We start from the raw sequence: 25,933 nt of genomic DNA on the forward strand, positions 1-25,933 counted from the left end.
GCTAGCCCTGCTGTGGCTGTGCCCTCACACATTACATATGCTCTGTAAAGCAGAAACCCACCTTTCATGTCAAGGCCATAGACGTGTTGTTTCAAAGTGAATGAGGAAAAATTTGGTGTGTATAATGAACCTTCCAGAAAATTTATCTGTGCAATACTTTTCTTATCAATGAAACTTCACGATCTGGTGTCTTAAGCTGTAGCTTCTTTATTATGATATGTTTTGGTTTAATAAAATTTCATTTTCATTTTTAACAATAGAAGCAAACTGATGCAAACCTAACCTGACTGTGACTAGAACTCTGTCAGTAGGCAGAGAGGAAGGAGCAGTCAGAAATCTTATTGCTTATATGAAAAAGAGTGGCTTGTGACGATTTTTGCTTTTCATATTATAAATGCGATTTGAGAACCCTATATTCAAGTTCCTGTCCTCAAGTCCACCATTTCCATAGCCAGAGGCATTCTAGGTCAATGTGGTTATCTTAGAAAGATAAGTTTTTTGTGACTCTGTACAAGTCTAAGCTCCAGAGGCACTCTAGGTCTGTCTGGTTATCTTAGAAAATGAAGCTCATCACCACACTATTCTATAATCTATGACAAACCAGACACAATTAAGCCCTTAGGCATTAATAGACTTTTCTAAGTGGCATAAAAAGCATCTCTCAGCAGAAAAAAAACACTGTGCACTGGACCATTCTGTTCAAGTTCCTTGCATATAAGAATTCAGGAAATACTTTACAAGTATTTCTAGAAGTATTTCCTGTGTTTTTAGAACTTGTGTCTATAACATAGGAAGATAAACCTGGGGAAAAATGCAAAAAATATTTGCAAAGTTTACTGGGACATTCTGAATGATATTTCAGGACAATATTTGCATCCTTTTCTTGCTTTTCAAATTTGTTTGTATGAACATATCTGTGTTCACACAAAAAGCTGTGCAAAATGAATTTTGGGTCTATTACTTGAAACTGTTCAGCTGCAAAGCAAATTCTGGTTTGGATTCAACAAAGTTCATAAGCAATAGTTTATGAAAAGTGAGTCATTCACTTAGAAAGTAGCTCCAACAGAAAGTATTACACAGAGTAAACAGTAAACTCAGAATATCAAACAACAAATATGAACTATTGTATTTATTCAAATTGCTTAAATGGAAAAAAAAAAGGTATTAAAAAGAACATGCAGTTAAATTTTGTAATCCAGAACTGATAAGTGAAATCTAATACATATGACAGCACACTGCAGAAATTAGGAAACATCGATAACCCAAAGAGACATGGAGTTTAGGCTAGAATTTGAGATCTTTCAGATTATATGTGATAAAAGCTGAGGTCTTGTAGCAGGCTGATGGCATGGTAATTGCTGGTTTCACTTGTCTCTTTTGGGCCTAGAAAGGACTGAGAAGTCTAATCCTTACCCCATGGGTCCCCAAACAGCCATTAGACAGATAGCCTTAGCCTGAGGAAAAAAAAAAGCCCTCAAAGGACAAAGCAATGAAATGTCTTTTTTTTTTTTTTTCTGAGAAGTGCTGGAATTCACTGAATAGAGCAGAAGTAGAATTAAGTTACCATCAATTCAGTTTTACTTCCAACTCAGTTAACTTCCAAAGATGGTGAGCAAGAGAATGACTAAATAGGAAAAAAAAGGAAAAAAAAAGAATTCCTTTCTTTCCCCTCATCTTACTTTCTCCTGTCTGCCTCTAGCAGACAAAAACTGTTATAACTGTTTGTACCTATAGCTTTCAGAATAAATCAACATTTTAATTTATTATAATGTTATCACTTTAAATTGTGCTCAGAATTCTAGCAAAGAGGAAATTAACGAATTCCTTATAATTCCACAGCTATTTTACAAAGCTAAGCTGCAACTGGGATGACCAAATTAAAAAAAAAAAAAAAAAAAAGAAAAATTATAGTCATGCTGAAGAGTTTGATAACTTTTCTTACCAAATACTTTTCTTTTAAACTCTGAAGCTGACTGGCAGGAAGACTATAAATGCTACATATCAGCATCCCCCAAATCAGGACGTGCAAGGCTGTGAGATATGGATGGACCTACCTTAAGCTGATTTCCAGTCAATAGGTATTCTGAATATTTTCCAGTCACAAAATTAAATGAGGCCACAATTAACCTCAGCTGAATTCTAACACATGTCCAAACTGCAGAATACTCTATCTGTATCCTCCTTTCCTATGGCAAATCTCTGCAACTTTATTTTTCACTCTACTGACAACGTCTATTTTATGAAGAAATAGATGTGGTATTGCAGCAAGTGTCAGTGCCCCCATTAATACTGTCACATCAGACAGAAGTCACAGAAATCTGACGATAATCATTTTGAACATAAAGAGGATATTTAATAAAGATTGTATTACAACAACTGTTGCTTTAGAAGTATGTTGCCTGATAGAGCAAAATAATTACCTGCATTTGTCTGGTACCTACTTGTAAAATTCATCTAACACTGCAACATTCTTTCTATAGCATGCAGAATGGAAGCCTAACACTTCTAAACATTAAAATATCAAACTAGTATGTGTAGCCTCTGGAATTAAGGATTTTTTTCCAGTGAAACAAATTCTGTTTCATGCTTCTTAGCTACTGTTATTTTTAAAAGAGAAAGCAATTAAAACCATGCTGAAAAATTCTTCGAGAGTGACTTTCGTAACAAAAATATGATAGACTCAGTAGCAGTAAGATAGGAATGAGCCTGTTCCAAAACAATCTGCCTAAACTAATTACCAAACTAATGAAGGCTAATCATTTCAAACCTTAATAACAGCTTGAAAAATATGCTATTTCACAATTAAGCAAATGAGGCAGAAAGATTTTTTTCACTAGAATGTGCAGATTTATCTTTCCATTAGATTTCAAGGATCACATTTGTATATAAGCTACTATTCTATCTATACAGTAAAGCAAAATAAATCTAAACAAACCTTCCCATTCACCAAAAATAGTTAGTGGGGTTTAAGGTTCTTTTACATTCTGTAACAAGTTCAGAGGAGAGAAATGTTGCCTCTCTCTCCTTAACAGTTCTGGAAATTGAGTCCATATAAAGGGAAGAAGTATTTGGGGGCATCAGTAGGAGCCTTTTTGCTTTAACAGAATGGAATTCTTATTTCTCTGACACAGTCACAAAGGGGAGGTCCTATAGCAATTCCTGAAAGAATTAAAACCCTGAAAATAGCTTGGAAATCCAGAAAGAGGAACAAATGAAACTCATCGAGACTCCTTCACCTTAACATTTCCTAGGTTATCAGTTTGGCAGGTACACACTATTAAAATGAGATTATTCAGCCTAAGAAAAAACAACTATGAATGCTTGTCAGCTGAGCATAGTTAATAGTTAACATTTTGATCTGCAAACATTAAGTGAGCATTGCCTATACCCAAAATATCCTTGATACCATCTTTTTTATTAGATCATCATCCTGGATAGCCATGATAAGGAAAAGGATGCACAATCCTGCTGGAGATACATTCAAAAGATCTGTTAACTCTCAACAAAACAACAATTCATTTCAAAGCAGGAATTCCCTTGACAAAAAAGGGTTTGGTAATAGACCAGGCTACTAATAACTCAACCTGCTCAACCTGTTTTGAAACCTTTTTGGACTGGTGCAGATCACTACATGCCAATTTTCAAAGGAATACCAAGCTTCGCTTTATCTTCATCAATATGTAGCTGCAGTCTTCCATTTTTATTTCTTTCAAGGTAATGCTAGGTTTTTGTAATTAAATATCTATGTCTCCACCTGCAGTAGATTCTCCATCTTTCATTAAAACGTTAGACTAGTGAATATCAGTTTTCTGTGTCCATATGACTCTATAAACCACAAGGACATTAAAAGGGATTTAGACATCCTGACTGTAAAGAGAACTCATTTCAATAATTCTTCAGTATTTTATTCCAAGACAGGCTTTTATTAACTAACTCAAAATGTTTTGAATGTTTAAAAAGTTGACCCTTGAAGAATAATTATTTGTAGAAAAAGAGCAACTAAACAAGTTTATTTGTAACTTATCAATTATCATTCAATTCTAATGTTTAGCAGCAACATGGGAAATATAATTAAACCAAAACCCAATTTTCAAGCCAAACATTTTTATGGCCTTTAGGGTATTTTCCTTACTGCTTGTAATGCAAGTCTTGATCAATCCTAAAAGCCTGCTCTTGAAGGACTGCCAAACAAAGTTATTTCACCTCATAACTGCTATAAGTTTCTACTCATTACTTCTATAACTTTCAAATGCTACTTCATCTTCCCTGGATGTGGCCCACGTTGTCTCTCATGAATGACAGGAGACAGAAAAGAGCATTCTATCACCTTCAGGGAAATGTTTTCAGGACTTTTCAAGGTCTCAGCCATTCAGATGTGTTGCTTTGCCTATTCATTTAATTCCAGAATAATCTCAACCTTTAACTAACTGAAAGTTACCGGATGGCACTGGAGATTCAGAATTGGAATTTCAGGATTACATCATGATCGTTCTCCACAACCAGTAGTGGAAACTGAACCTAATCATTCAGGGTTTGAAAAGATAGGTGTTAGAACCCTCACACTGTTCTGCACTCCCTATTCCAAATGATAAATGTTAAATCTGGATTTACTTTCAAAATTTGCATTTCCCACATACAACAGGATACCATGATAAGGACAGTTTAAAGCATACTAACACAAGCTTAAGAACTGGTATGGATTTTGAACTTCAAATGTTTTCCATGCTTTGTTTTCTTTGTATTAAGAATGTTAAAGCAATTTAAGGTGACATTTCCATGCTCATTAACAGAGGACACCGAGTCATTTGCAAGGAGAGACAGACAGGTGGTTTATAACTTCTATCATTATAATATTGAACAAGGTGACAACTATTGCCTGAAGGAAGGATAATTATATTACAAGAGAACTTAAACTACATATTCAATTCACATTTGTAAGAAATGGCAGAAAAAGCCACACAGCAAAGCTAAATTATCCTCCTTCACCTGTTTAAATTGTGGTTAACCAAATTAATTCCCAATGCACATTTATTGGTATTGGTTTGTGTATTGCACCAGCTAACTCTATCAAGTGAATGGGCTATTGGTCTTCAAAAGTATCTGCACTACCTAATACACACTACTGCAAGAAAGTAGACCTACTTACATTTTTAGAGAATTGCCTTGTCACCTGAATCTCTTTTTTGAGATGGTGGATCAAACACGCTTGAGACACTGTGTGCCTGGTTTTAACATACTAGCTGAGGAAGGACCAGTTAAGAGGTAAATCAACCTTCCAAATGTCAGAGAGTTGACGTGTGTCCTCTGCTTTAACTTCTTCCATGGTATATGTGTACTTTTCTTCTCTGAACTACAGCAACATGTATAGCTTTCAATATTGGAAATTACATGCATGACTTTAAAGAAACTCAGGCAACTTTGGTATCCCAACTGCTTTTGTTTCTTGTGGAGAACAGTGGAAAATTCTAAAACCCCAAGAGCAATTTCTGAGGAGGTTATTGAAATATCCATGTCCCTAAAAAAAAAAAAAAAAAGACATCATTCTACCCTTCTGTTTCTACTTTCTTCTATTAATTTATGGGATGTACTCTAGAACTTATGGTATGTATCCAGAAATCTCCTTATTTTCTTCAAATGCTTCATGAGTATTTACATAGGTCACAAAGTGTTCTTCCGTTATGTTTGCCTGTTATGTTTTTTCCATACATACTCCTGGTTATTTTCCATGCATGCTAATATATATTTTCCATTACTTTTAGTTAGTTTCCATACATACTTCTAGTTAACTGGAAAGAATGGTTTATTAATTCAATGAAGACCAGCAGCAATATGATGGGACAATTTCTGAGAATATTTTTAAGAACCAGAATAACATTTTTGCGATTAAATCTTCATATGGCCCTTCTTAGTCGACATAGTTTCTTAGAATTATCATGTACATACATGGAGAGAAACAACTCCAGGTTTTTCAATATATATAACAACTCCTCATGTACCTGTAAATGATATATCACTGTGCTTAATATTTGTACAAACAACTAACAGCTATTTCTCCTCTGTTGTCAACAAATCTAAAATTGTTTTACAGAGGAAGCAGCATTCTTTCTCCTAGTTTCCTTTCACAAAGATTTATTATCATTTTCCTCATACTAACTGATTCCGCCCTAATTCCAATTTATTTGTGACCAGTACCATATACAGCATTTCATGAGAGTTCTTACCCGTAGCTGATAAACAAAACTAATGGTTTTTAACATTCTAGTGCCAGTGGTCCTCCTATGAGTAAGCAAGCATACCATGCCTTTCTCCTTACTTCTGATATTTCCTCTGACGTCTTCCAACTTTGAAGCAGAAATTACTACTAGACCCTGAAAGCATAATTCTTCATTTCACACTATTGAAATGCCACACTATTGAAATATCTATCTTTCTTTATTTAGTCAACTTGTTTTACTGCTGGAAAAGAGAACCATGCCATTGTCTGAAAGCAGAAAGGCTGGAGTCAGACTTAAAAATAAATGTCTTTTATAATAAAAAAGCAGGTGGCTTCAACTTAACATTATCATTATTACAAAATTATGCCTAATCCATCTTTGGAAGAACAAACTGGAAGGACAATTTGAAATGGTTCATCTATCCCACTTGAACACCAGTGATGAACAAAACTGTTCATTCTATCATTCCATAATCACCACTAATAGGATCTTTTCAGTATCTTAATTCAAACTTAACTTTTGTTCAGTTTGAAGAGCCATTTTCCCATAGCAAGATGCATTTCATTGCACAAATACATCTGTGCATCTCTAACATTCTTATGTGAGGTAGTGTTCCTACATGTCTTTACATATGCACCTACAGCAGATATGTCTATGCCTAGTCTTTGAATCATAAGTAGGAATCACAACAAAATGCAAGAGAAATTATGCTTGTCAAGGAAAATCTAGCGCAAGCCTTCAGTACAGTGATCACCATCTGGTTGATTGACTTGAATACTTGAACAGTAAATACTGGTCAAAATTCTCTGGGAGATCAGAACGTTAATTTTAACACTGCTGTCAGATTTGGCATCCAAAATGCAGAAAGGTGATGTAAAAGGATGATAGATGCTGGAGGGCTAAGAAAGAAATACAAAATCAAGATGTGGCTATGTCATGTAAGTTTCATAAATGAAATAATCCTGTTCAGTGACATGCTAGTGAGCCAAATCATCTAACATTAAGGGATTGAGTGAATTTTTCACTTTAGACAAAATACAGAAAATTCTTTTAAAATAATAGGAAACACTGGAAGGATTTTACATTGGGAAAAAATGGAGTAGGGAAGGTGGCTATGAATCTATACATACTGGAGAGGTTCAGTGGTTTAAATAAATTTGCAATTTTGAAAGGAAAAGAAAAACACTTGAAAGGGGATTCAGTTACTGTTCCAGGAACTGTATGATTATTTAGCTGTAGTGCCATACACAGTAGAAGGGATACTGTACTTAATGACAAGTGTTGCTATTTATTTATCTTGTATTTATCCTCTTTCTTCTGATCTTATTTTAAAAAGCAAATCATGAAGAGAAAATAAGATCAGTATTTTAATGTATTAACTTCTGGGGAAATAAGAAATGAACCATGATAATCCTATAGTGGGGATTAGAGCTGACGAATAGGTCATAAAAGCACAAAAAGCAGTAATTTCAGGTCTGAAAATAACGTTAGTTCTGCAAATCATGTAAAAAACCTTAACATGTAATGTTATTAATGAGATGTTCAGCTGAGCAAAAACTGTAATCAAAACTAAATACAAATCAAAATACTTTCTGCAATCAGAAATGACAGTATCTCTATAAGCTGGTAATTTATGAGTATGCATAAATGACTCCAACTGATATAAAACACAGCAGAAAACAGAACTTTTATTTCCTAATCTTTACAATAATATCCTGTTTTATGCATTGTCAGTTTTTGCATCCTGAAATTGTTTTTTCATCAATCCATTTCTCTACACTGCCTCAAGCAAGATTAAAAAAAAAAATTCCATTTCTGTTGAGCAATACATTGTGAACCTGATTCCCCAGGTGGCTCAGCATGAAAGTAATCACCCAATATATTCACAATTGTAAAGTTAAAGCAATTCAGCCTAATTTGGTAGGAAATTCATGACATAGAAAATATTATCTCATCCACTAGTAGCACCTCAAAAACAAATTATTTCTGCTTTTTAGTAAGGAATTTCTGCTTACTATAATGACAAGCAATAAATTTTTTCCCTTCATGGATCTCAAACCACATTCCATGTAGTATGTTATAAGTATACATCAAGTACTGGATGGGATTGTAGCAGGATGTTCCTGATACAAGTGCATTCATTAAGCCCTTCTATATCTAGATTATTATAGTTGATAATCAATACAGTGCACACTGAAAATGATAATTTTTTTAATTATTATAAGGGCATTTACCTTGACATGACCATTTCCCAAAACAAATCATAAATATACCAAAAACTAAAAGGTGAATTCACTAAATATTAAGAGTCTGCCATTAAAGACTGACGATTTAAATGAATTTAGGTCTTTCAAGCCTAAATTTTTGTTATTGAAAAATTATAGAATAGAAATTGTAACTCCTAAAATTATCATGTTTATTATTATGCTAATTTTATTACAGTGACCTTTTTCCCATGATAAATCAAAAAAAGATAAATTAATAAATTCCCAAGGAAAATATTATGGGCTAAGTACAGCCACTACCTTTCTCTGTCTTTATTACAACTACCTGAACACACCTATTTCTATGTTTTAGGCATGTTTAATATTTACATTTCAAGAGCCACAAAGAAAAAAAAAAATCACAAAATGCAGATTTTGCCAATAGCTCTGCTGGATTTTGGCTAGGCTTCTTTACTAGTCAAATGTACTATAGATGCCCTGAATTGATATGGTAGCTTTCTAGAAAATCAAGCCAAAACTGGTCTCACTCATCTTTAGTTCTGGCCATCTGCTTGAAGCATCTGGTAACTGGGTACATTCACCCACATCCAGAACGTGACTGCTCTCTTGCCAACTATGTGCCTAGGTAACTGCCAATATGTGCTTCTCCACTACTAACATGACAACTGTCAAAAAGAAATTGAACATGTACGAATAAATCTAAATTAAACTAACACATTACTTTCCCAAGTTACAGCAATAATTTTTTTGACATAATTGCTTGATAAGGGCAACGATAAATAACTCACACAGTGAAATCTTTCTAAGGCTAAGAACTATAACAAGGATACCAAAGATCTAAGTACTTTGAAAAGTTATTTTTAACATTTAATTCTTGATATTTTCTCTGACAACTAGAAAATATATATATGTGCAGTTATTATTTAAGAAAAAATCAAAACAAGTAATACTAGCCATGAGTTAAATTTTTAGATAAAAACATCAGAATTATACATTCAATATGTGATTTAAGAAGAATAAATAAAACAAGAAATCAGTTCAGATTCTTTTCAAAGTTTCTTTTACAATTAATCCAAGTATATAAAATTATTAGATGTAGTCTAACTGCCACACATTAAAAATATTGCAAGAGGAGTTGGAATGCCATATTAGAACACAAATGGTAAAGAAATGTGCAACTTCCATTGAAATTCATCCTCTTGCCATGTAAATATAATTTTCTAACATCTCTGCTCACTCAAAAAGAATACCTAAAAATTATTTTGTGCACTTCATATTAGGAGAAGAAGTAAAAAAAATTAGGTAACTGTAATTACTGAAATGATTACTTCTTTTACGAAGTATCATCAAACAAACTTTTCATCTTTTTTGCTATGACATTTGTGAAAAGGTCAGATGTATTCAATGGCTAGGGAGTGTGCGATTAAAAGTTAAAAGCACATGAGAGAGAGATCTACAGACAGAAAATCTAAAATCAAAGCCTGGAAAAGTAACCCAGGATCATGATAGTAGACTACTAGACTACGGTTAGAGGAAAAGGATAAACCTGAGGATATTCAGAGATTGTCATCATGACTTTTTTTTCTTGCCCTGTCTGAACCATCAGTTGTCCCTCTTCTTGTATTTAAATTTTAAGCTCCATGGAATAAAGATCACAGTTTTGTTTTAGCACACAAGATGGTGTTGTCCTTATCCACCAACATGGCTCCAATGCACAATGCTGCTGCTGCCACCAAATTAATAACAGCAACAAAATTATATACTATTTTTATTAAGCGCTGTGATTATGATTGACAAACACCTTACTTCACATGCAGGTGGTCCCATAGTTATCTGCCGTTCCATGGTCAGTCATGGTAATCCAGTTCAAAACAGGTTAGGAAACAAATGCTATATCTTTTCCGTCCTCCCATTTTTAAAAGAAGGTTTTACCAAAAGTTCATTTCAGTCCATTGAAAAGTTATTATAAAATAGCATATATAATAAATTATCACATACTATATGTAAATATTCTTTTGGCTTCCATTTTACTTTTCTGTTTTCATCACATCTATTTTAAATACTGTATTTTCAAAGCTTTACGATTTATTATATTACAATGTTTTCCATTGTAAGTGTGAGAATTTCTCCTGTTTTACAGTCATATTAAACATTTTAAGCTTGTGGCTTTCCCTCAGGCAAATTTATTCCAAGTAAGGAAAAAAATGAAAAGGAGGTGTAACAAGTTCACAAAATAAATAAAAACACATATGCTGAAATAATTATTCACACTGCAAATTGCTTCTAGGGTTAGATACAAGTAGCTTTACCATTTCCTTTACATCTTGCACTTAATGCCATTCAGGGCCAGCCTGAAGTTCTGAAACTCAATTATTAGAAAAAAAAGTAAAGTAGATTTCCAAAATTAGTCAATATCCCAACAGGAAGTCCCTGTCAAATTTTTCAAACATGTCCGGATATTTCAGATAGTCACTTTTGAGGTTTTCAATCTAAGACTCTCAAAACCCAACTGCCATCTGATACTGTCAGCTGCTCAAGTTGAACACCTCAGGACTGAGATTGTCAGAAACACATTAATTTCCAAAAATCCTCATTTGTGTTTTAATGTGAGACTATATGTTAGCTATATGTAAGAATATAAAACATTAAGAGCATATTACAGTGAACTGTTGATTTTTATTTGTAAAGAGAAACAGGATTCTGCATGAAACTCTTTGTCCAGAGAGTGGAATGAAAGCAAGACACGCTTTCATTATGCTAGCAGATATTGCTTCCATTTTTACAAAGCCGTTACAATTTCCAGCAACCGTATCAGACCAGCTAGTACAGCTTACTTCTAGAAATATTTTATTTCAAGACTGATTCTGTTATGAAAATCTATTATATTATCTTTTTGTTCTTTAACCTAAACTTGTACTCCTGCCTCAGTCACAAACTTTCTGTACGTATTTCAACAAAAACATCCCACTTACATTTTTATAGAGAAAAAAAAAACATATTTTTGTGTCAATTCTTGAAATATGTCAAATAAATAAGTTGTTGCATCTTTTTATCAATCGTGCTGTAATAAAAAGTTCCCCAAGGAAACATTTTTTTTTTTATTTTAGTCATAGAACAAACAAGGAAAAATTGCCTTATAAAATTATAAGAAAGATACTAAATGTTCAAACTGAAGTCTGTATATTTCCATAACTAACACTTAAAAATGAAAAAAAAACCCCTAAGTGCTGTAACTACAACCAAGTGAGGTATGAAATGTCTCATGCCCAGTTTTTGGGTAGTGACATTTCCAGATTTCTGTCCATAGAACTGCTCAAAGTGGTTATAATGACAAGAATTGAGAAGTGGCTCTTTCAGTTGATGTGTTTGAAAGGTAGCTTTGTACGAACAGCTGTGTTTTCAAAATGCTTGCCACCTCTAAATTGGTCCTTGTGAAGTGAACTGTTTGCCTTATTGCCAGCAGGGCACATTGCAGTGTAGCTGCTGCATTTTTAGTTTTTATCACTGTCTCTCTAACTGCTGAAGTGGAAAAGAAAGATTGCCAAAACCTGACGTGTTTCTTTTCCTTTCTGCCCACTCTGACTTGGTTCTTAGCTGTCTGTTGCTCCAGTGATGAGAAACGTTGCTCAGTTTATTCCTTCACTGAATGTCTTTTCCAGCTCAAATAATGGCGATACCCCCTTCTAAACCAAGGCTCCAGCTGTCAATAGGAGTAAATGAAACAAACCTAATTAAGACATACCAATCATTGTCTACACAAGAGATAATTAGGCTGCAAAAAGTCACACACATCAGGGTGCATTTTTCTAAAAGCAAGAGATAATACCTTAAAAACAAGAGGCACACTGTATTTAGTTAAAGACAGTAAGTATGGATTGCAATAGGGATGGACTTCCAGAAGAAAATAAATCATCTGTCCACAAAGATATAAACGGTTTTAGGACAGAAGTTCTAGTACAGAAAAACAACAATAAAAATACTGAATATCATTATTAATAAGCAATATTAACTTTTTAGGTGCAGACGCTATTTAGACTTTTTAAGTGCAGACATTAGGAAGTATCCATTTTATCTGGATGAGGAAATATATATACAATCAGAGTGCACATAAAGATTTATAAATGCAGCTGGGTAAAGAATTACATCAAAGACTCCAAAACTACGATGCACAGCTCCTGCTGTTGCTTGTGTGAAAACACTTATCCCACAGCTCAGCTTACTGGTGATAATTTGCTGCTGAGCCTCATCTCTACAAGCTTTTCCATTGTGCACCATAGTAGGTACAAGTTTTAAGAATCGCTTGCATCACATCAAAAATCTTGAGAGGTCACCAAAACCCACTAACGAAAGAGCTATAATAAAAATAGTACTTATGCCTAACAGAGAATGCTGATATAATTGCATTATTTTAATTAACCTTTTTTTTAAAAGAATATATCTATTTTTGCACAGAAACCTCCGTGTATGTAAATCTCAGATACTTTAAATACTACTCAAAGCAACAGGACAAATAACCTTCAGGCTCTCTTTGTCCTTCTTATTAGTACCTTTAAAACTGGACATTCAAAATGCAAAACTTTCACATAAAACTCCTGATAGTACAAAGCACTTAGCTTTAAAGCACTGCAACCCATTAATAAAAATTCTGAAAGTCACTGTTAGTAACAGTATTTCAATTTAATCTTTATTTAATGTTATCAGTACATATTTACTATTATCAGTTCATTAATGAAGAAAAGGAATTAATGCATTCCCAAAGTTCAAAGTATCAGAAAGTTAAATGCTTCTTTTCCAATACATTTATCTCTGTGACGCCACATTCTTCAAGCAAATTGAACTTCAATTACAGTTTATAGTGTTGAGTACAAGATATCAATTTACATGAGGTTTATTTTGTTACAGTAAACTGCAGCTCATTTCTCAGTTCAAAATGGTTAGAAATTAATTACATACACACAGATACACACACACATAATCAATACAACCAGTTGGCATAAGCAAAGTCATACTGCATAACTTGATTCTGGGTTTTGATCTCTTCAAGTGGGACCGGAAAACTTAACATCAGTAATCCATGTTTTCCTACCTTCTCTGTCAACATTGTATATCAAAGTCACACAATAATACTATTATAAGCAAAAAGAGCAACAAAAATGTTTTGCCACTCAAATGATTCTATACAATTTTTTCTGTGCATTTCACTACTTCACTTTTTTTGTGTACTATGTCATATGATGTGTACTACAGTCATATTAGTTTTAGGTCGTCCTGCAAGGAGCAGGGAGTTGGACTCGACGTTCCTTATGGGTCCCTTCCAACTTGCGATATTCTAGTCTTTGATTCTATGATCTCATAAGCCACCATGGATGTCCATACTACTCCAGAAACATTCTTTTATTCCACACCTTGAACGATAGGTAATACCAAATCATTTTCATGTAAAATAATACATAGATATGACACTATTTAAGCCAAAAATCTTTCTGAAGTGAAACAATGTATTTTGGAACGATGACTCTGCAGGCTGGGAGAGAGTGTGAAAATTATTCTACAATCTGTTATTCAAGGCACTCAACCCCAGTGAATATTTTATACAAGGCAGAAGCACTTTAACTGGAGAAATAAGAAAGATTTATGCTAGAACACCATATGAGCTTGAGCTGGTGGCTTATTAGCTGGAGCATTCACCAGAAAGAGAAAAGACATCAGATTAAATCATAAAGAAGAATAATTTCAACCTTTATCTCCAACCTCTTCTTTTTGCTGCCTTTTGCAGAAAGCCCACTCTAATATATATGACATGAAAATGTCCACTGGTGCCCTTGTTTTTGTCTTGAGAATCCCATAGAAGCTGAAGTATAAACTCAGGAGGAGTATAAACTCAAATCCAGGAGGATGTTGGCTCTGTGTACATGAAAATGTAGTAGTTTACATGCTTTAACTGGTACAGCCTCTCAGGTACCTGGGACACACATGAAAAGTCCATCTTGGTCCGCATCCTATCTTTCACAGTGGCCAATAGCAAATGTCCAGGGAGGAGCAGAAAAACGGGTCAGGGATGTAGTTGTACTTCCCCAGAATACTTTCCCAGTACCTCTACTGAGCAGAAGTCCCTGAGCGTCATAGTGGGATCAAAATGCTGAGATTTGATAGCTGCAGTAGCAGTCCCTTGAATGTCAATTAATTTACTGTTCAGGTAAGATATCCAATGTCCTTTCAAGTATTAGAAGCTTACATTTTGTATTTGCCACACTTACAGATAATTTTTAATATAGAAAAAATTCCCCCCCACACCCATCCTCTCTTCTCCCTACATAGTAAATCACATCTGTGCATTTGGCATAGAATGATTTCTACCAAAATCTTTAGTAAATGGGACAGTACTCCATACAGGCATATCACCTTGCCTTCTGGTGGCAAAATTAAGAGCACGTTATAGGCATTAACTGTCCAATGCAAACCTTTATTTTTCTGCAAGCCTGAAGTTCATCTCATTTCCCAGAACAAAGGAAAAGATTACATTTTTACTATTTCAGTCACCATGTCTTTGCATTTTAGTATAAACTGGGCCATTTGCATAAAAACATATTATTAATCCTCAAAACAGCAGAATGTTTTCTGTATGTTTATCTCACACATTGTCTGTTCACTTTATTAATACACTTACATGTTAAAATAAAATATTAAATGTCCTTAAATGTACATACAGACAGCGGCCTCAAAGACTTGCCAAATGTACTGCAAATTGGCCAAATGCTCGTGTTACTCAACATGGTCCAACACCTTTCCTCTGAGCTGATATGGAATGCCTATGTGGTCAATATGCCCAGTCCTCCTGGGCCTGGAAAGGAAACCTACAATCCAAATCCTTGACACTTGACTTTTGTAATCCCATCTATCTGTACCAGCAACACCTCAAAAGTTATTTATCAATGTCAATGAAGCATTGAACTTATCTTACAGTTTGTAAACAACGTCACGGTGAATTTTAACACCAGAGGCAAGGGGAGAAAGGGCATAAATGCGTATCGCATGACAGTCTTCTGAGACAAAGTCTGGTTAAAGTTAGTGTGAAGTCTATATTCTGAAGTAAATGAAGCAGTTAATGTGTACTTCTTCATATATGAAAACACACAGGAGCTTTTGAATTATATGGCTTGGAACACAATGTACACTCAAAGTAGCATTTTTTTTTTCTCCAGAAAAAGCAAGTACATACCAAAAATCTGGAGAGGACACATTTGATGCTTCAAGATGCTAAGGCTTCAGTCTTTGCTATAATTTGGGACATGAAGACAATCTGCAACTTCATAGCAAATTTGGTCTGTAGCTCTGCAAGAATCTCAAAGAAGCAATTGCTAGTGCAGATTTTTTTTCCTTCTTATCATTCTAAAGACACTTTTCTGTTGTTATTATTCCTTACAATTGAAGTTATTGAAGTCAAAGTCAGCAAGCCATTAATTAGCCTGAATCTGCCAAGATGACAAGCTATTTACTATGAGGTACATATTTCTTTCTAATTATCGCTTTAAAGAAAAAAACAAGTTTTCTTCCTAAACAGCAGCTACAAAAAGAATTAGAAAATTATAAAACCTGTGGATTATCAATTTTGTATATTTCTGTATAAATATCTCACAGGCTTGCCTAAGAATGTCATCATTAGGAATGTGTATTAATCCAACCATTCCGCTTTCCTTTGATTACACATAAATTTTGTTCTTTATATTTATAAACTTCATGTTCAAAAGTTAAATATTCATGCTCTGTATGATTTTGCTCAGTGTTTACATTTTCAAAGCCAACAGAACTCAGTCTGCTTCTAGTGATAACTGAAAGAAAAAAGAAAATATTTTAAAGGACCATAAAATATGTAGAAAAATCTCACTGATGTATTTTGCTTTATACTTTGTGGATCTTCATCCTTCTGTAGAGCAATGCTCCACTGGATGTATGACAGGCTACAAGTCTAAAGATATATTACTATATTAACTTCATTTATGCTATCTGGATACCACTACAATACTCTAGACACCACAGTCATTTTCTTCTCTTACTTGCAATAATTAACATTAGAGAGCAAAAGATGGCTAAATTAATTTATAACTTTATAGTTTCTTATACTAATTATTTCCTCTTCTTATATTTTAGGTCATCCTGTCATTCCTGCAAACACTAATCAATCATGGGATTTGAAGTTAATACTACTAAATAAATGAATTGCTTAATCTCCTATGACCATCTATACATACTTCATCTTCACAAAGCTTATCAATTTTATGTCATCAACGACAGAGTGACCTTCATCTCCACAAAATGCCTCTTACTACTGGACAAGTTGGTTGCAAATTTATCACTTATCCTCAGGAAGAAAGTCCTTCGCAATCATCATTTGACAAATGCAAGTGTGTGTTTTATCAATTGACCAGGTCATACTAAATTCCAAAACCATAACTGTGGAATACTAAAGGGTCCGTTACTTTTCTGAACATTTGAGCTAAGATGAAGGACATGCAACTCAAAATTAATTTTCTACTTGGCCTAGTTATCACTGCACTAGTACAAGCTGTAGAAAAAAAAGCAGACTGCCCCGAGTCATGTATATGTGAGATCAGACCATGGTTCACCCCCAGGTCTGTGTATATGGAGGCTCCAACAGTGGACTGTAATGATTTAGGCCTTTTTAATTTTCCAGCCAGACTGCCTGCCGACACACAGGTTCTACTTCTACAGACTAATAATATTGCAAAAATTGAACATTCAGTAGACTTCCCAGCGAATTTAACTGGCCTAGATTTATCTCAGAACAATTTATCCTCAGTGAACAGTATTAATCTTAGAAAGATACCACAGTTGCTTTCAGTGTACCTTGAAGAAAACAAACTTACTGAACTCCCTGAAGAATGTCTTTCTGGACTCCACAATTTACAAGAGCTTTATATTAATCATAACCTGCTTTCTGTGATCGCACCGGGAGCTTTCATAGGCCTCAATAATCTTCTCAGACTTCACCTCAATTCAAATGGTCTGCAAATGATCAACAGGAAGTGGTTTGAAGCTACTCCTAATCTTGAAATTCTCATGATTGGAGAAAACCCAATAATCAGAATCGAAGATATGAACTTTAAGCCTCTTATCAATCTGCGCAGCCTAGTTTTAGCAGGCATAAATCTCACTGAAATACCAGATAATGCTTTGGTTGGCCTTGACAATTTAGAAAGCATCTCCTTTTACGACAACAGATTTGTTAGAGTGCCCCACATTGCTCTTCAAAAGGCTACAAATCTTAAATTTCTGGATCTAAATAAGAATCCCATTAACAGAATACGACGAGGAGATTTTAGCAATATGCTGCACCTAAAAGAGTTAGGAATTAATAACATGCCTGAACTGATTTCTATAGATAGTCTTGCTGTTGATAATTTGCCAGATTTAAGAAAAATAGAAGCTACCAATAACCCCAGATTATCATACATTCATCCAAACGCATTCTACAGACTTCCCAAGCTGGAATCGCTCATGCTCAACAGCAACGCGCTGAGTGCCCTGTACCGCAGTACGATAGAATCCTTGCCTAACCTCAAAGAAGTTAGTATACACAGCAATCCCATTAGATGTGATTGTGTCATCCGCTGGATCAACATGAATAAAACAAACATTCGCTTCATGGAGCCGGAGTCCCTGTTTTGTGTAGACCCTCCTGAATTCCAAGGCCAGAATGTGAGACAGATACACTTCCGGGAAATGATGGAAATCTGTCTCCCCCTGATAGCTCCTGAAAGCTTTCCATCTACTCTGGATTTAAAAGCTGGCAGCCATATTTCCTTACACTGCAGAGCAACAGCAGAACCAGAACCTGAAATCTACTGGATAACACCATCAGGAAACAAACTTTTGCCTAATACTATTTCTAATAAATACTACATTCATTCTGAAGGAACATTAGACATAAGTGATATAACACAAAAAGAAAGTGGCTTATACACATGTATAGCAACGAATTTAGTTGGGGCAGACCTAAAGTCAGTCATGATTAAAGTGGATGGCTCTTTGCCTCAGGACAGCAATGGAGCTTTGAATATTAAAATAAAAGATATAAAATCTAATTCTGTTTTGGTTTCATGGAAAGCAAGTTCTAAAATTCTGAAGTCCAGTGTTAGATGGACAGCCTTTCTGAAAGCTGAAAACTCGCAGGCTGCACGGAGCGCTCGAATACCATCTGATATAAAGGTATATAATCTTACACATCTAAATCCATCAACTGAATACAAAATTTGTATAGATATTCCCACTATCTATTCACAGAATAAGAAACAATGTGTCAACATAACCACAAAAGGACTGGACTTGGCAGTGACAGGCTATGAAAAGAACAACATAATAGGATTCCTTGCCTGCCTTGGTGCTCTTCTGGGAATCATCTCTGTGATATATCTCTACAGCTGCATCTCACAAAAGATGAACTATGACGTTGGACACAGCTATCTAAAGAATTACCTGAAGAAACAATCCTTCTCACTCAATGAGCTTTATCCTCCTCTAATCAGTCTTTGGGACGTGGGCAAAGAAAAAAGCACAGCAATGGAAGTAAAAGCAACTGTAATAGGTGTACCAACGAATATGTCATAAATATGTCAGTATATCACTTAATTTCTGAAGTAAAAAGCACATGACTGCATTTGTGCTGAATAAAAAGGCAACAAGAAAAAGTATTTCTTTTAGGAACTAGATGCCTGGACTTTGCTGCTGCCAACAAATGGGAATATGTACCGACTCAGCGTAAGAGAAGAATTTTAACTAACTGGCTTCTAAGGGTATTCTACCAACCAAATAAAATTAACTTCATTTTCTAGAACTTTCACGGGACTTTTAAGTCTGGAATACAGTGCAAGTAGCCAAGAACATTTTCTGTATTTTTTTTTATTATTATATAAAAGTAGTGGAACTGAGCAATACCTCCTCCTGTGCTGTATTACACACACTAGCCACGAGTTTTTGCAGTGAACAGATATACTAGGATTGACACATGGTGTAATGAAATGGACAAATTCTGTAGAGTAGACACAGTGAGTATGTGAATTTTTTTTATGAGGAAAATACATTTTTGATTAAAATCAAAATAGTTTTTGGCTTGTTTGTTTCTAAAAAAAACATTCTGGGAGCTCCTGTCTGACAATAAACAAACTCATTCTAATGTCTGATAAAATATCTCCTTACATATTCTCTTGCTGAAATGCCAATCTGAGCACATAGGATATTTTTGCTGGTTTTAGGCTGTATAACAGCAATAAACCACACAATAAATATTTTTATAAAGTACTTACACATAATAATAACAACCATATTTTACACATTGCTTATTGTGGGACCAAGAAGAGAGAAGGAGGGCAGGAAGGAGACATAGGACTGATAGGGAAATAGATTGATAGCTACTGGTAACAGCAAGCTTTGAGCTGCTTTGGTATTTTCCCAGAAGCCTGAAAACTAAATGCAATGTTTAGACTCAGATAATATAAATCCAATATTTTGTCTTCAGTCAAAAGGGTAATTCAGTTATTCATAATGTCTAAACTCTAGGCTGGCCATACAGGGCACTCAGATAGCTTGAACGGTTTAAATGATATTAAGGTTTTCTTTCTGGACCTGCACACTTCTGCTTAGCTATAACAACAGCTGACTAGTTCACAAACCTCCTCAGCTTTCACAATGTAACAAGCAATAAATGACAGACAGAAACATTATTAGTAGAAATGAAATGAAACAAAATGAAAAGAGAACAATGAATACCTGACTACTCATATTGAAGCTAAAATTCTCACGAGAATTGGGCTGGGCCCATAAGCAAGCAAATGTGCACAAGAAGCTGCTGATCAGAGTGTTGGTTACAAGCTAAATGCAATTCTGTTACGAGGGAAAAAGTGACTACTCCTAAGCCCAGGAGAAAAGACATCTGACCATTAAGATATCTGATAAAAAGATGTGGCACCTCCTGACAAAGAAAGCAACAGCAACATTTTTATGTTATTTTTGTTCATATATATAAAAACAAATAGGAAAAATGAAGAAAAAAAAAGGTTATCTCTGAATATTGTGCTTAAGGAAGTAAATATTCACAGAATGCATAGATAGCTTGAATTACAAAGTAAAAATAGGAGTAACAAGCATTCTTGTAAGTCTTTAGTAGACTAACATTTTTTAAACTCTATAATAATATACATTTTCTCTTTCTAGACTTGGTTGAAGTAAACATTTCTGTGGAATCGCTGACAGAATTTTTGTAGGTAGAAGAAGAGTTACTTCTTGTATTTAGACATCAACTTTTCCACTTATTCATAGTTTGCTGCATACTTTCAAAATATTATTGGTCTATAAACACCTATAACATGGAAAAATAATTTCATTTTTCCTAGTACTAATGAATAACTTGCTTTCATGTTAAAGATGTCGTTTTTCTAGTTAAATCCCAGGATTTTTAAATTACGTAAAGGTAATTTTCAAAGTTGTTAAAGGCAGAAAGAAGAACCTGATACTAGTTTTAAACTACCCAAACTTAGGATATTCATAGAGTCGATATATTTCCCTGAAGAAGGAAGTTTACAAACCTGATGAATCACTATCGCACATAAAGGCACACTGAAATTTATCAGCTAAACTCTGCGATGACATGACAGATTTCAGCAGCATGGAGAGCTCCTGGAGCAGAGCTGTTCCTCGAGAAAAGGTAGCTAAAATGAGACCCATCATCAAGCAGATATTGTACTTGTCAGCAAGAACTTGTAGGTATACCTTGTATGTTTACCTTTGGAATCAAGTTACATTTAGAGCTTAAAACTCTTAGAGCTCAGAAATGAGAATCTCATTTTTTCAGGCAAAAACATCTCTGCACAATGTTATAAAACAGCACACAAATACAAGTCTAATGGGGAGCACCGATAAGAAGACTTTTTCGCCCCACAGAATAAGTACAAGCTTTATTTACCTTATTTAAACATCTCATTCATCTTATATAGAAGAATTTTCACACTAAACTTCTGAGAGCTAAAATGTAACTAGATATATCTCACAAATATTTGAATTGTTCTATACCAAATGAAAATATACCTTACATTTTAAGAAGAAATGGATTATCCTGTTGCTAATTGTTAGGATGTAAATTATTTCCTTTCTATCCCCAAAAAAAGAGAAATACAATTGCATTTTCTTAAAGTAGCTTTGCAATCCTCCTCTCAAATGACCTCGAGGAAGCTATTTTACAACTTTATACATTCCTTTGTCTGAAAGTATCTCTGAAAGAATAAGCTGAGCTTTTGTTTTCATCATACCAACAAGATGCATCTTCTGTAGTTAACCATCATTGAGTAATATTCTTTATTAGTGCAAATAATGCCTTCACTGCTATCACTCAAAAGGGAAACTTTAAGAAATACTAGGAAAATGTCCATAAGAACAAGGTCAACAGTGTCTCTACAATAGGTTACAAGAATTTTTAGTCACTCGTAGAATAAAACATTTGAGATTTGGTAGGGGTGCTTAACTGATGGGGTACGAAGAAGGAATACAACAGCAATAATGAGAACAGGGATATCCCTTCAAAGAGTTCTCACTCTTACTAAAGTATCTGCAGAAAGAAATGCTTTCAGAATTAGATTAAAAATTTAAAAAGACATATTTACTAGCACATTCAAGTTAATATCAACATCCATTTATTCATGAACTTATATGTCAACAGCATTACAATTCTTCAGTATTCTACTGAGGTTTTAAATACCTTTAAATTGAAATTTTACATTTCAAATTAAGTTTCTAACAGAAAACTAAGTTTAGTGATTTTTTTGATCAAATTCTATTTACTGTAAGAACATGTTAAAGGCAAAAAGCATGAGGTGAGGCTGTTTAAACCCACTTAAATTAGATTTCAATATGCATACTGATTAATGAATCATTGTTTGATCCTTTTATTAGATACACTTTTTTGTGTGTGCGTGAAGTATTTCCATTCTATTAGCAACATGTTAGCCTGTCTGCAGACCTTTATTTCATTATATCTGTATTGCATTATTTTGTCTATTATACTGAAGTTGTATCTTGTAGAATACATGGCAATGCTTTGAACGGCAGTACTGTGAACCACCTACTATCCATATAAACATAACATCTTTAATATCTACACAGAAACATCTCCATGATACTAGCCTAATGAATCTCTAAAAAGAGTCATTATTTCTCCATGACTAAAGACATTCTTCATGTTAAAATCCCCGCAGAAGCTACAGGTGAGCAGTGGGATTCTTGTGTAGCTATGTGTAAAAATGGATAGCTGTTCCTTCCACAGATATACTGCTCTATAAATCTGAGGGTCCTTAGGAAGTAATAAATCCACCTTTTAGCTTTAATACCTTAGTGTATATTTAATTTACATCACTTCACAGACATACACCAAAAAAATCTAACAACAATTTTTTCAGCAAAGTAGAATCTGTTAAAAAAGTATAGGAAGAACTTCCTAATAATGGTATAATATACTTTTCAATAATCTCTTCATTTACAGGAAGGTTGTTTTTTCCACACAAGGCTTAGGGCTAAAATTTTTGTGTCTTTTATTAATTGGGATGTTTACACTCTTTAATGGAGGTACGAACTGACAACGAGCTATATTTAATTTCCTCAGAAACAGAGAAAAGCATTGTTACACACTTGTGTTTCCATTTATTTAATAGTTTTCTCTCAGGAACCCAATGCATTAAAAGCAGTACTTACTGATTATTCAAACCAGAAAATGGTAGCTCATAAATAGATTAACCTTATCTTGGCATTTGAGAGCAAACCTCATTCAGAAACATGCTAGTAATGAAAGAGAGAAGGCAAACATGAGTGTTTGAAATGTCTGGTTAGGCAATACCCAAAACATAAGACTAAAAAGACTTTTTAATTCAATTTTTTAATTCAGTTACCTTACTTCTTTCTATCAGCTACAAGACTGAAAAGTAGTGTTCTAGTCATAAAAAGATTAAGCATTTACTTCTTGGTAAAACATTTACAAAAATCAGTTCCAATATTCCACCAGCTAACACAGCCAAGTGCTAACTTACATAGGTACATTTAAGTATCTGTTTTTTCTCCAATGATGTGAAATCATAACTCCAAATAGTAGCTAAAAAGCTTGGATAAAAGATCACAGAACAAATGTTTATTTACATCCTAAAAGGAAATTTCCATTTCCAAAATTCACTAATAAAATTCATTCTGCTTGCATAACCTTAAGTAGTGACCTCAAGATAACTTAAAAAAGAAATGGAGATTCTTCCCTCAATCTTGTGCTGGCCAGTAATAGAAGAGAGACAATGATCAACAATAATCTTACAAAATATTCTTTGTTATCTGAAACTAGAAGAGACATTTCAGAAAAAGGTGCCTATATAGTCTAGAAAATAAGTTCACATACTAGACAGTAACAGAAGAATTGGTGTTTTAGAGAGAAAAAATTGAAAAGTATCACTGTCAGACTTAAGGAAGAAAACAATTCTTATTAATGAACTGAATGGAATAAAACCAGAGTGGACGTACGGCACTGATAAGACAAGAAACTTTACATAGCAGAAAGTGTACAGTAAGTATGAAAACTTCAGTATGAAAACTACAGAAGACATTTTGAAGGATATAGTTAAATGGAATAGAGAAGATAGCCATTGAACACAAACCACTAGAGACAAACCAAGGCTAATAATTCACCTCACGCTAAAGATGAGAAAACATGCGTGGAAACAGATTAACAACTGCATGCGGTTTTTGTAGAGGTAAGACACAAGATGACTAGATACATAACCAGAGTGAAAAAATACTGGTGTTGCCTACTGAAGATCATGAGACTTCATCACAACATAGCTTACAGAAAGACATCTTGAGTAAAATCATTGGGGAAGCGATAGATACAAGCGATCTTTTCAGAGGACCTTTGGGTCCCACGAGCAACAGTAGAAAGATGTTGGAATAAACTGCTAGGTAGGGAAAAAAAATGCATCTTCCTGGAATATTTGTTGATCTTCCAAACCAATTGTTTTGGTAGGTCAGTTGGTTGACGTACCAAATGTGTCATTTGAATAGCTTCCAGTTTAATACCATTGGAAATAACTGGAACCAATCTTCTCAGGAAAAAACTAAATAGATACTCAGGGAAAATGCTAAGCTACAACAGAAAAAGAGAAGGATTATCAAAAAAAGAGAAAGATTATCTAAACATTCAGTAAACATAAAATCAAGACACCGAGAAGAAAAATTAACCTAGATGCCAAAGTTTGTGAAGATAAAAAAACCCCACAAACTTCATTTACCCATATGACAACTCTAGAAGTTGGATATTAAACAAGAGAATTGCAATTACTCATTTATATGGATACATTCAACTTGAGTTATTACTGAAACTTGGCAAGATTTGCATGATTGCAATGTTAAAATACACGACCATAACCCATCTAGTGAGAACTGTGCTTTGAAACTGAGAACTGAGCTATTCCCTTCAGGTTCATTAAAAATTCTGAAGGAGTTGAGTCCTCTTCAGTGTTTGTATTATAGGACAGTGTGAAAATAATATAATGTATCAGACTAAATTCTGTCCATGATTAGCTGCACTTCAATATTCTGAGACAAAATGTACAAGCATCATTTGTAAATAGCATAAGCATAGAGTAGAACTAGTAATGAATAATGAAAACTGACCCTATGGTACGTGACTGACTATGGTTATGTTATTGTTCCAGTTACATTAAGTATTTCCTTTCGATAGCCAGAGCTTTCAAAAAGAGATATAAGGTTAAGTCAATTGGACAACATGTTTAAAAGACTTGTTATTTTGAACACTCATGGAAAACTTTAAATAAAAGTAGTGTACGTCTACCTACTTGACTACAGTATTCTCAGAGAGATACAAAGCTGCAGTTATATTGAAGTGCCTTTCCATTTCCAATTTCAAAAAATGAAGTAGGCTAATCTTCAAAGAAGCTAACTGTAAAAGACTGCAAATGATCATAAATATGGAATATTTTTTTCAAATAATGGACAAATCACTTTTGTCCTTGGCTGCTTAAGAAATTATGATCGATTGTCAGAGCTACCAAACATGAATGAAACAAAAACTATGACTGTGTAATTTCTATTTCTAGGAATTACAACTACAAAAATAAATTTTTACATTTAATTAATGCAAAGAAAAAATATCTTTTTTCATAAAAAAGGAAAGTATATTCATCTATGAAAAGTCTATACACTTTACAGACAGTTACACTATTTATTATTTGGCTAACCATTTAAATAACCGGTAAACTGTGATGATTAATGACATAAACAAAGCTATAAGAAGACAGAATATCCAGTTTAATTTTGAAAGTTTTTGGGTGTATCTCTCCTGACTTTCAGTTGTTGCTCCAAAGGACACATGTCCTCCTATCTCTCATAGGTCTTGCCAACCCTGTATGTATATCTCTGGTATCCCAGGGCATCAAA

At 34.1% G+C, this 25,933-nt stretch overlaps 2 protein-coding genes across 2 annotated transcripts in view; one reads left to right on the top strand and one right to left on the bottom strand.

Moving 5' to 3' along the window:
- Positions 1–19,547, top strand: part of LRRN3 (leucine rich repeat neuronal 3) — a 35,274-nt gene extending 15,727 nt beyond the window's left edge. The window contains exon 2 of the mRNA XM_009327637.1: positions 16,589–19,547. Coding sequence (XP_009325912.1) covers positions 16,940–19,066 — 2,127 coding nt within the window. The 5' untranslated portion in view covers positions 16,589–16,939 and the 3' untranslated portion in view covers positions 19,067–19,547. The remainder of the gene's footprint in view (positions 1–16,588) is intronic.
- Positions 1–25,933, bottom strand: part of IMMP2L (IMP2 inner mitochondrial membrane peptidase-like (S. cerevisiae)) — a 487,018-nt gene that overhangs the window by 276,027 nt on the left and 185,058 nt on the right. The window lies entirely within an intron of this gene.

Source organism: Pygoscelis adeliae, unplaced genomic scaffold (assembly GCF_000699105.1).
Source record: "Pygoscelis adeliae isolate BGI_AS28 unplaced genomic scaffold, ASM69910v1 Scaffold113, whole genome shotgun sequence".
Lineage (NCBI taxonomy): Eukaryota > Metazoa > Chordata > Aves > Sphenisciformes > Spheniscidae > Pygoscelis > Pygoscelis adeliae.